The sequence below is a fragment of the Ovis aries genome, chromosome 22 (genome assembly GCF_016772045.2).
Source record: "Ovis aries strain OAR_USU_Benz2616 breed Rambouillet chromosome 22, ARS-UI_Ramb_v3.0, whole genome shotgun sequence".
Taxonomy (NCBI): Eukaryota; Metazoa; Chordata; class Mammalia; order Artiodactyla; family Bovidae; genus Ovis; species Ovis aries.
This window is the reverse complement of record NC_056075.1, coordinates 51214288-51226290: the sequence shown is the minus strand read 5'-3', so window position 1 is coordinate 51226290 and position 12003 is coordinate 51214288. Positions and strand designations below refer to the sequence as shown.

General features: G+C 56.1%; 1 protein-coding gene across 2 annotated transcripts; it reads left to right on the top strand.

Moving 5' to 3' along the window:
- The first annotated feature begins 2863 nt into the window (after window positions 1-2863).
- ECHS1 (enoyl-CoA hydratase, short chain 1) lies at window positions 2864-11492 on the top strand. 2 transcript variants are annotated; one of them, XM_027960178.2, is made up of 8 exons: window positions 2864-2972; window positions 4069-4266; window positions 4671-4798; window positions 5617-5716; window positions 6865-6969; window positions 7416-7535; window positions 8561-8628; window positions 10851-11492. In XM_027960178.2, the coding sequence occupies exons 1-8, from the start codon at window positions 2885-2887 to the stop codon at window positions 10914-10916; spliced, it is 873 nt and encodes a 290-aa protein (XP_027815979.1). In that variant the 5' UTR covers window positions 2864-2884; the 3' UTR covers window positions 10917-11492. The 2 variants fall into 2 exon arrangements, with proteins under 2 accessions (XP_027815979.1, XP_060260859.1); XM_060404876.1 differs by having other exon boundaries at window positions 7416-11492.
- The last annotated feature ends 511 nt before the right edge of the window (window positions 11493-12003 follow it).

Below are 12003 nucleotides of genomic sequence, written 5' to 3'. Positions count from 1 at the left end.
CAACTTTGCAGAATTTGGGCAAGAATACAAATGGAGGCCAATAATAGGTGTCCAAACATTTGAAATTTATAAATCAAAGTAAAGACATTATTTCATTGTTAAAATTTGCGTGTGTTCATGCTAAGTTTCTTCAGTTGTGTCCAACGCTTTGTGACCCTATGGAAGGTAGCCTGCCAGGCTCCTCTGTCAATGGAATTTTCCAGGCAAGAATACTGAAGTAGGTTGCCATACCCTCCTCCAGCTTCCTAATCCAGGGATCAAACTCACATTTCTTCTGTCTCCAGCACTGGCAGGCAGATTCTTTACCCCTGCTGCTGCTGCTGCTGCTGAGTCGCATCAGTCGTGTCCGACTCTGTGTGACCCCATAGACGGCAGCCCACCAGGCTCCCCCGTCCCTGGGATTCTCCAGGCAAGAACACTGGAGTGGGTTGCCGTTTCCTTCTCCAATGCATGAAAGTGAAAAGTGAAAGGGAAGTTGCTCAATCATGTCCGACTCTTAGAGACCCCATGGACTGCAGCCCACCAGGCTCCTCCGTCCACAGGATTTTCCAGGCAAGAGTACTGGAGTAGGGTGCCATTTCCTTCTCCAATGCATGAAAGTGAAAAGTGAAAGGGAAGTTGCTCAGTCGTGTCCGACTCTTAGAGACTCCATGGACTGCAGTCCACCAGGCTCCTCTGTCCAAGGGATTTTCCAGGCAAGAGTACCACTAGCACCACCAGTTACATCTTATAAAAATAAAACTATTCACATCTAGTATTCAATAGGCATCTAGTTACCAATGTAAAGAGTCAGTCTTCTGCTTCACTTGTGTTATATCTAGACCTATAAATACATGAACTTCAGAGTGACACGAACTGTTCATGATGTTGCAAGTCTTCCCTCAGCCACTTAGTGCAGCTGCTGCGACTAATGCTGCACACGCTTCGTGAGCGCCTCCGGCCCATGAAGTGGGAGGAAGGAGAGCAGAAAGTATTAATGGATGTTTGTCTCAGTGCTCAGCAGGGGAAAACTCAGTTACGTGATGCCTCTAAAAGGAAGCATGTTGTTAATAAATTCTCTTTCCCTTGTCTAAGCACATCTGCCTCTCAACTCCTCCACACTGCAAAACAGTATTAACTCTGAATTCTCCGTGACATTTAAATCAAGTCCCCCTAAAACCAAATGCTCTTACTGAGTTCGTGATTAATCTCTCCACCCCAAACTTCCCTTTCTTGTGCCCTCTGACCTCAGTACTGTGCTAACTGAACACTAACCAGGTAAGTCAGATGACTAAGATGGATGCTGTCGATAAAGGGCTTAATGTACTAAAGTTGCTGCTGTCGACATCATTCATGTACAAACTCAGGTTATTTCTCCAGGGCAAGATGAGCTCACAGACCCCTAAAGCATGGACCATCTGGCCTGAGAACGTAAACCAGAGACATCCTGACTCCTAAAACTAGGTTCAGAAATGTCACAAAATGAATCTCAACCTTTCTTTTTTAAGAAAATCTTTTTTTTTTTTTAATCCCCTAACTCAAAGACCAAGTTAGTCAGAGGGTTATCAGAGTTGGTCTGAGTGGATCGGAGATCGTCCCTAACTCCTTTGCTTGATGTCCTGCAAACACCCACTGTCGGGGAGTTTGGCTTTCTCTGGTTATTACACCTGAACATTGCCCTGAGATCTGACTTCAGGTCACAAGTAGGTCCGCCCAGCTCCAGAAAGTCCACAGGCAGGTTTGGCTAGAAAGCCACTGCCTCCAGCTCAGAGTCCATGACCCAGCTGTGGCTCGAGGTCCTGTCACTCAGGAGTGGGCACACCCTGCCTGTCCCGCAGCCTGAGACACAGCAGGAAGGGACAAAGGTCAAGGGCACAGCTGCGCCTAGAATAGAGAAGACCGAGGTAGTGTAGGCCAGCGGACAGCTCCGCTAAGAGCCCTGCGGGCCAGCACCATGCACGGGTGGACCGGCGCACTCGCACGAGCCCCTGGCGGTCCCTCTTGGCACTCCCGTGTCCCAACCAGCTGTGCGTCGTCAGGCCCCGGCCTTGGGGGGCAGAGGAGAGCAAGCCACGCAAGTTTCCACGCGCACGGCTCAGCTAGCTCCGGAGCAACTGCTCTCAGATCTTCCGGGCTACTTCTGTCAGCTGCCAGTGGGCACTTGCCAAGGGCATTTTCCATCTGGGTCTGCGGAGATCCAACCCTGTGCTACTGCAGCTGCCGGCCTTCACCCAGGGTGGAGAGTGAGGTACTCTGTGCTCCAGGGAAACTGGTCTAACAGGTCTTTAGACAGATATTTTCAGACACTGATTTCATGACCCCAGTCCTTCCATCTCTTCATATCTAGAAAAGCACTAAATCCCTTCACCCTGACATCAGCTCTTCATGACTAACAGAAAACCGTTTGTAAAGTAAGCACTTGATCGCAGCGACCTCCGCGTTCACCAAAATCTGATATCGGCCTTCGCCCGCTGCCTGTCCGCAACAATCCCTCAGAGCTCTCTGAGGTAGTCTCCCCAGCTGCAGTCTTCATTTTGCCGCAAATAAACTTAACTTGACACTCTCACATCGTGCATCTTTTTAGTCAACAGTTCCTACAGGTTGGGGCGGCACAGGCGGGAGAAAGACCAGGACCTGAACTCCAAAGCCGTCCCCCATCCCTGTGCCGCCTCCGCCCCTCCTCCCGAACCCTTCTTCCGCCCCTCCTCCCTAAACCGCCGGCCCGTCGCCCCGCCCACTTCCGCCGCCTGGCGTGGTCTCGCGACACCTGCGTGGTCTCGCGACCCGGGCCGGTGGGCGGGGCGGGCCCTGACTGGCGCTGCCAGGGGGCGGCTCCGGGGGGCGGCTCCGCGGGGCGGGCCCTCCGCGCGCACGGGCGGAGGGCACAGTCGTCCACGCGAGCGCCATGGCCGCCTTACGTGCCCTGCTGCCCTGCGTCCGCGCCCCGCTGCGGCCCTGGCTCTTCTGCCCGGTGCAGCGCTCCTTCGCCTCGAGTGAGTGCGGGGCCGCGGGGGCGGGCTGTGCTTGGGGTCCCCGGGCCTCTTCCTGGGCCGGGGCCCCGGGGCCGCACCGCGCCCCTGCCGGGGAGCGTCCGGCCTGACTCCCCCGCCCAGCACCTCCTTCCTGAGCGCGCGGAGCCCTGGGGTCACTAGCGTCTCGACCCCGGGGACTCGGGGCTGAGTGCCAAGACCTCTGGCCACTTCAGCAAGACCTCTGTGAAAGCCCTCAGGCTTCGGAGCACGCGCGGTCCGCGCATCTGCCGTCGGAAGGGGTCGCGCGTGCTGTCCTGTGGCGCCTCCTGCCCAGCCTCCCCGGGTCCACTGCCCCTCCCTTCAGAGTCTGCCTGCCCCACCCCCGGCAGCCGGGCACCCCCCCCCACCGCCCCTCCACCACCCCGAATTTCCCAGGAACTCTGGCCACATCTCTGGGAGCGAGTCTCTGCAGCCTCTTCCTTCACCTGTGTGTCCGCTTACTCTAGCTGTTACCTGCTGTTGGTGCTCCCCGAGTCCCTTCTGACCACCTGCTTCTGCACCCTGGCCTGTCCCCAGCCGTCTCTTTTTGGGCTTGTATGTGGGGTGTGGGGGATGCTGCCCACACATGGGTGATTTCAGTCACTCCCCAGCAAGCCCACCGGGTAGGTACCTCGTTCAAGGAGGCAGCTGCCTTGGTTAAGCTTCCCCCGCCAGGTCATTCTGGCTCCCAGGCCTGAGCAGGGTGCCCCTGCTGTCTGGCAGTGGCCCTTTGCCTGTGTGCACGTCACTCACCCAGTTGGCATCTGTTTAAAGAGAGAGTTTCCTCATCTCTTGTTTCTACAGGATGCCTGGCATCGGCAGCACAGGTTCAGGGCGATGCCAACCAAAGCATTCAGAAGGAAGGCTGCTGGCCATTGCTGGGGCTGTCTTAACGTAGGGAAGCGTTCCAGCCTCTGTGAAAGCAGAGGGCCTGCAGAAGCCCCCATGCAGCGTGAGCTGCAGCACCAGGGACTGGGCGGGGCCCTCGGGCGTCGGGATCGCCCTGTGCCGTGGCGGAATGCATCCCCCAGTTTGATGCCTCTGTTAGTGGAAATCCCGGTTTCCCGTTTCTTCCCAGGGGCAGCCTTTGAGTACATCATCACAGCAAAGAAGGGAAAGAACAGCAACGTGGGGTTGATCCAGCTGAACCGCCCCAAGGCCCTCAATGCGCTCTGCAATGGCCTGATCGCGGAGCTCAACCAGGCACTGCAGGCCTTCGAGGAAGACCCAGCCGTGGGGGCCGTTGTCCTCACAGGCGGGGAGAAGGCATTTGCAGGTGAGCTGCTCAACATGAGGTATGTGATCCCACCTGTGGCGTGGCAGGCTGCCTTATACCTCCATGAAGGCATCAGGCAGGTTCTGCAACTTGAGGATTTATTTACATAAGGTAGACCAAACCCTGAGCTGCTTGGAGGAGGCGCTCTGATTAATGTTGAGCGTGCCCTGCCAGCACAGTCAGCCTGCTCAGAGGCAGGCGGGTCTCGGGCGAGAGGGATGCGAGTGAGCCCGCTTCCCCTGAGCCCCTCCTGCTGTTTCCTGGCCGCGTCCCTCTGCGTCGCCGCTGTCACCGTGCCCCCGGCCCAGCTGTGTGTCCATGTGGCCTCCCCCAGAGCCCAGTGCTTACCCCTGGACATTCAGCAGTTGCCTCTGGTAACTGGAAGGTCATTTCCCACCACCCAGCTGGAGCCGACATCAAGGAAATGCAGAGCCACACGTTCCAGAACTGTTACTCTGGCGGGTTTTTGAGCCACTGGGACCAACTCACACGTGTCAAGAAGCCGATCATAGCTGCTGTCAATGGCTATGCCGTGAGTGTCCCCACCCCCACCCCCCGCCACCTCCTTGCACTCAGAGCGCCCGAAGGAACTGTGTTTGCACAGTAGCACCGGTTTTTATTCGGAGGAGGCTGTGTCTCGTTCTCGGTGATAACGAGAGAGGCAAGACCTGTAAAGCGTCTAGCATCTGCTCTGTGGGAGGGGGTTCAGCTCCTGGCCTTTGGATTCCCCTGTTAGTAAAGCCCCTAGTCTTCAGCATGGTCCCTAAGCCTCCCCAGGAGCTGCCTCCCCTCTGTAAGGTTAAGGGCACATGTGTTGGCTTTCTGTGCAGTTTGATGACTTTCCAACCTGCACTGCCTTATAAATTAGCTCCTTCTGCTGCCCGTGAAAGCGCTGGGTGCCCCATTTGGTGTCGGGGTCTCCTGCAGGCACCTGGATGGCTCAGAGGCTCTGGGGCTGGTTGTGGCCTGTGCAGAAGTGAGAAGGACCTTTCAACTCACAGTTCCTTAGTAAAGCTTCCTTGGGGTGAGCGGGTCAGCGGGCAGAGTGTAGTGGAACGCAGCAGCCTCTCAGTTCTCCCCGCTCTTGGCTGCCTTTCAGCTCCCTCAGCCAAGCGGAGTGGCCACAGCAGACACTGTAGGACGCGCAAGGCCAAAGGCATGTGCTGTCTGGCCTTTGCCAGAAAGCCTCACAGCATCGGCTGTGCATGTGGCTTATGGAGGCAGTTACCTGACTTGCCATCTCTGTGTGGACGTCTGCTGTACCCCAGACTGCGTTCCTTTTTATAGAAAGTTTAATGAGCAAACAGTGGTCGTAACTGGGGTCCTCTTGCGGTGCCTCTTGTTTTGCAGCTCGGGGGCGGCTGTGAACTTGCTATGATGTGTGACATCATTTATGCTGGGGAGAAAGCCCAGTTTGGGCAGCCGGAGATTCTAATAGGAACCATCCCAGGTAAAGGCTCTCGAGTCAGCTCTTCAAGTCATCAGCCCAAATCTGCCCTCTGCCAGGCATCTGGGCTGTCTCTGCATCAGACAGAAACAGTGGGACTGTCCTGTGAGCCTGGCTGCGCTACCTTCCCCGTGGGGTGGGCGGGGCCTGGGGGCCTGGGGCCCTGCCAGCCCCTCTGGACTGGCCGCACGCTGGCTTCCGGCCGCAGTGACTCTTGCTGCTGAGCGTCCGGGGTGGGTCCTTGTAGGTCAGCAGCTTGGAGAAGGAAACACGGAGACCACGGGCCAGCACCGAGGGCTCCTGTTCCAGTGGCCAGAGCGAGACCCGTGGCCTCAGCAGGTTCAGAGCAGGGAAGCACATCCCCCGCGGGAGGGCGACAGGAGCGGCAGGCCAAAAGTGATGCCTCTGCCCCTCGGCCCACCTGACGAGAGCTACAGGCTGTGTCCCCACAAAGTCTCTACCTCAAGTGTAGAGCCGGGAGCCCAGCGTCTCTCCCAGGCCAGCAGGCCAGGGAGTGGGCAGGGTGGGGTCAGCTGAGGGGACCGCCAGGCTCTCCCTGTCCCAGTGCCCAAGGTCCCCACCGTGCTGAGGCAGTGCTCGAGTCTGCTGGGCCGTTGGTGCCTCCCTCATGTGGCCACTCGCCTCGCCCTGGCAGCCCTGGGGTTCACTGTGGGCAGGTGAACGGGCAGACCGGTCTTTCCAGTCAGAGGCTGTTGAGTGGGCGGGGGCAGGGCCCGTGGAGGCCAAGTCCACGTAGGGCTAGACACCCGAAGAGCCTGGGAGAGGAGCACATCCCCAGGCCCGTGAGGCAGGAGCCTTGCCCCCGTCCCACTCTGCGAGCAGAGCCAGTTGTGATCGGAGGCTGCCCCCAGCTGCCCCCCAGGGTGGGTCAGATCAAGGTCTGCGAGCTCCAGGCATCCATCCAGAGTCTGACTCCTGCACGAGAGGCGCTGGTACAAGGGCCCCAGGGCACGAGGCAGAGGCCTGAGTGAGTGTGGGAAGGAGGTTCCCTTGTGATATCTGGGTTTCTCCCAGTTCTGCCCACCCCCAGCCGAGTGCTGTAGGTCTTCAGGCCCTAGACACTTGCCAGCAGCCTGTCTGTGGCTTCTTGGCCACAGCGCGGCATGCCCAGCAGCCCTCTGCCCCTGCAGGTGCAGGGGGCACCCAGAGACTGACCCGTGCCGTTGGAAAGTCACTGGCCATGGAGATGGTCCTCACTGGTGACCGGATCTCAGCCCAGGATGCCAAGCAAGCAGGTATAGGCTGGGGCCACCCCATGGAGTTGCCCCCTTGGGAGCTGAGTGGAGAGGGGAGGGCCTCACCCAGGGACTCCCACAGTGATTAGCACAGAGCCTTCTGGCGTCCTGCGAGTCCAGGATACTCACTGCCTGTGTCTGTTTGAAATACCACCACGCACAGCAGAGTGGCTCAGATGTCCACGTGGATTAAAGACTAACAGTGAGACCGTCGCACTTCTCAGAACCTACGTGAACGGTGGGGGGTCTCCAAGACCCTGCAGGCAGGCCCGCTCCGGGCCCCTCAGTGACCTTTGGCTGTAAGAGCCCCGTAACCTCGACAGCCAAGGGTGGCAGCCCCACCAGGGCTCGCTGAGGACCCTTGCCTGTGTCTGGTGGAGGCCTGCGCTGTGACAGAGAACTAGGACCGGCTGTTTCCACATGCTGCTTACCTTTTTGTGTTGTAGGTCTTGTAAGCAAAGTTTTTCCTGTTGAGACAGTGGTTGAAGAAGCCATCCAATGTGCAGAAAAAATTGCCAGCAACTCTAAGATTGTAACAGCGATGGCCAAAGAGTCGGTGAACGCAGGTAGGGGGGAGGGGAGGGAGGGGAGGCCGCACGGGGCAGTCGCAAGACTTGACAGTTGGGGTCTGAACTGTGCGTCTCGATTGATCTGGACAGAAATTGTTAGGGTTCTCAGTATTTCGATTTTGGCTCTTTGTTGCGTTCTAGTCTCTAGCTGCTTGCTCACAAATTCTGTTGAACTGGTCTGAGCTCCCCTTGGAAGCAGGACCTGAGAACTGGGCCAGCCTGGGGGCCAGTGCTGGCGAGCAAGGGGCAAGGGTCCCCTGCAGAACCTGGGAGGAAGAAGTTCCTCTCTGCTGCAGCTGCGCCTGACTGTCCAGGGGTGAGCCAGGGGCACCTCTGCCCTCCTGGCTGAGGGTCTGGGCTCAGCAGCCACTCTTGACCAGCAGAGCAGCTCTGACCACCCCTCTTGAGAATCGCTTACATGTTAACACGGTGATTTCGTCTCAGCATTGGAGTGAGGCTGTCCCTTTGCTTGTTCCGCTTGTGAGGGCAGTGAGTGTACCTGGAGGGCCACACTGCCCCAACCCTGGCTCTGCTCCCTGGGCTCACCCGTAAGTGCATGGAGCGTGTGGTGAGGCCCGGGGCACCTGTCACCGCCTGGCGCTGGTCACGGGACCTGGCTGCAGATGCTGCTGCAAAATCTTCCATGAGCCTCGCGCCCGCTCGCCTCTGCTGCAGACTTAACCTGGGCCTCGCTCCGTTCTGCCCACACCTCCGTTTTCGGTGTCGTCCGTACTTATTTGTCGTGCTTCTAGAGTCCACATTCCTGGGCTTCCTCAGCCCCCTTGTGACTGGACAGTTTTCCATCCCACCTTCCACGCCGGTCCCCACACAGGACACAGGGGAGCCCGGGAGCAGCTGTTCACTGGGCTGCAGCCGAGGCGACACCCTGGAGAGGGAGGCTACACTTTAATCCCATGACATCAGAGTGCACGTCGGTCCCCAGGCTGATTCCTGCCTCTGGAGAAAGTGCTGCACTCCCAAGTCTGTGTCTCAGCTCCTCACTGCAGGGTTTCCTTTTTCAGCTTTTGAAATGACATTAGCAGAGGGCGTTAAATTGGAGAAGAAGCTCTTCTACTCAACTTTTGCCACCGTGAGTAGCCTCGTTCATGCGGGAAATCACATGGTCCAGCCGTGAAAGTTCTGGAATTTGCTTGTAGATTTTATCACCATTTCTCTCTGGTCAGAGCTCATAGCCTCTCTGTAGCTGGGCAGTGACATTTGCAAATAAATGGGGCTTCCCTGGTGGCTCAGACCATAAAGAATCCACTGCAGTGCGGGAGACCTGGGTTCAGTCCCTGAGTCAGTAATATCCCCTGGAGAGGGGAATGGCAGCCCACTCCAGTATTCTTGCCTGGAGAATCCCAGGGACAGAGGAGCCTGGCAGGCTACAGTCCGTGGGGTCACACAGAGCTGAACACGACTGAGCAAATAACACAGCGCAGCATGTAGAAGTTCAAAGTACAAAAATGTTTACACTTATTTCGTATTACAAAATGTTGAGGTCCTTTAATGGACCGGAACCTGGTGGTCCAGAGTCGACAATAAGAAAGTAAGGGAGAGAGAGGCTGATATTCCTTGGTTTACACGGAAAGCCAATAAAGCCCCTGGCACGGGGCTTGCTCTGTTCACGGAGGCCTCAGGCGCCCTCTCGATGGGGTGAAGGCGCAGAGCACCTTCTCGAGAGGGTCTTAGAAGCCAGGGCAGGAAAGTGAGCTCAGAGGGCCTCTGTGCTCCAAAGAAATAGCCTGAGAGAAAGAGAGAGAAAGAGAGATAAAGACTTGGGGACCAGAGCTCTGATGGGGCAAAGGTGTTTCAATCAGCATGCTGGGGCATATATACTGTCTTACAAGGTAGTTATTCTCAGCAAAGGTAAAGATTAAATTCCAGACTTACAAAACATAGGTGACCCATATTAAAGAGAGAGAGGGTTGTAAACAATCACTTTTACTGAATGGTTCACAAGGAGGAAGAGGGTGCTTATCACCATATAGAAAAACTAACGAAGGAAATGCCTGGATTCCTCAGCCCCCAGGAGAGGCTTGCCTCTCCTCTTAATTCCTGAGGAACAGAGAATTCCTGACAGATCCGAAACAGCGCATAGCAAGCCTCCTGTTAAATGCTTCCTGACAACAAAAGATCTTAGGAGTTGCACACTTAAATAGCAGTTCCTGTGTTTAAAAGGCAATCTATTTACCCATGGTCTTCCTAGATCGTTCCAGTTATTTGGAATGGGGATCAAATACATTTTAACACTATAATTTGAAACCTTGGCACATTATTTTCTAGGGTATCTGCTAGTAACTTGAAGGAAGTCATTCTTTTAATAGTCACTAAAATTCATCTCTTACTATCAGAAAGTCATAAATAGGTGTTTCATGAAAGAAATTAAAGTGACTTTGGTTCTTGAGGCGCAGATTTGTGTGTGTGCATGTGTGTGCACATGTGAGTGTGTGCGTGTACTGAGTGCACGCGTGTGGTGTGTGCACGCGTGTGGTGTGTGTGCATGCGTGTGGTGTGAGTGCATTGTGTGCACGTGTGGGGTGCATGTGTCGTGTGAGTCCATGTGTGTGCACTTGTATGTGAGTGCGTGTTGTGACCTGAGTGCATGCATGTGTGTGCACGTGTGTGAGTGTGTGCGTGTAGTATGAGGATTTGTGTGGTGTGTGTCCGTGTGTGTGGTGTGAGTGCATGCATGTACTGTGAGTGCCTTGTATGCACGTGTGTGTGCACGTGTGTGAGTGCATGCGTGTACTGAGTGCACACGTGTGAGTGTGTGCGTGTGTGTGAGTAGTCGTGTGGTGTGAGTGCATGCGTGTGGTGTGTGTGTGCATGTGTGTGAGTATTGCCTGTGTACGCTTCTGTGTGCATGCATGTGTGTGTGTGAGGATTCCTGTGTTGTGAGTGCGTGTGTGTGTGCGTGTGTGAGGAAGGAGGGCCGAGGCAAAGCCTTTCCTTGTGTCCTGTTCCCTAACCCTTGGGACACCACATGGCACAGGCCACGACTGGACCCAGGTCATGATTTGAGTGACCAAGCGCATGGACCTGAGGCTCTCTCTAGATGAGGGTGTATTCCACTCGAAGGTTAGTGGCCCCCAAAGGACGGTCACCACGGCAGGGCAGGGGTGTTTACTGTGAAAATACCCATTCCCGGGCCCGCCCTCGCTGGTCAGGGACTTGGGTCATTCACCCTTGAGGTGACCCCCCCACAGAGCCTGTGGGTGAGGACGGCTGAGGGTGGGAGGAGCCAGCAGGCAGTGAGCAGGCCTAGCCTCGGGAATAGTCACCGTCCACCCCTGCTTCTCCTCCTCACAGGAAGACCGGAAGGAAGGGATGGCCGCATTCGTGGAGAAGAGAAAGGCCAACTTCAAAGACCAGTGACAGCCGGCGGCCTCTGCCTCGGCCCCCCATCCGAGAGGACGAGCAGCTTCAGAAGCTGATCAATGCTTCTGTCTTGTGCGCAGTGTCGGTGACACGTGGCTTCCCTCCAGCTCTGCGGGGTGGTGTGGGCTCACAGCCTGCGGGGGGCAGGCGGCCTTCACCCAGTGGTCACGGGGCCCCGGCTCGGCCACTGTGTCGTTTACAGCGGTGGACATGGCCACTCAGAGTGAAGGCCTTGTTGCTGGGTCTCTAGAGAGACATGCTCTTGACTGACAGACCTCAGGTCACATTAGGCCTTTTGTTGGTCGTTTCTATTCTTGGGTGTTCCATCACTTTTTAAACACTTTCATCTGTCATTCTAAGCAACAGCATTCAAACAGAACAGGGTCCGCGAAGGCCCCATCCTCGTGCGAGGGGGACTGCCTGGCTCTTACGATTTTCTGTGCCCACGCGCTCACGTGTGAAACTCGGTTTTCTTTGTATGAAAATGAACATTTCTGCTTCTTTCGCACAAACGCACCCTGTTCTTTCATGACTGTGATTCTTTTTCGTTCTAAAATAGATAACAGAAAGCTTGCTGTTTATCCGTTTTTAAATGTACGCCTGGCAGCGGTGCGCTCAGCGTTCTCATCTGCCTCCGTGCAGCTTCATCGCCCCAAACAGAAACTACGCCACAACACTGACTCCCTGCCTGGCCCCCCACCTGCCCCCCGGGTCCTGGGGACCTTTACTGCACTTTCTTTCTGTTGCAAATTGAATATAATATTTCCAAAGTCCACCCAGGTTGTAACAGTAACAGTCCATTTCTTTCCATGGCTGAACATGACTCCTGCTCGCATTCTCTTCAGTGGCCCTGACGTCTTTCATGGCGTGTGTCCATTGTGATCTGCTTGCTCAGGTGGCGTAGCATGTTGAGACCGTGCCCAGGTTCCCGTGTCGCCGTCGTGACGACAGTGCGGCACACTTTCTCTGCATGAACCCTTGCACTTCACCTCAGGCGCGTCTGTGAGGGTCTTGTCATGTATCAGAACCGCTGCCTCCTCTCCAGCCCCTCACAGTACACGCAGCAGGCAGGCCGGGGTGCAGC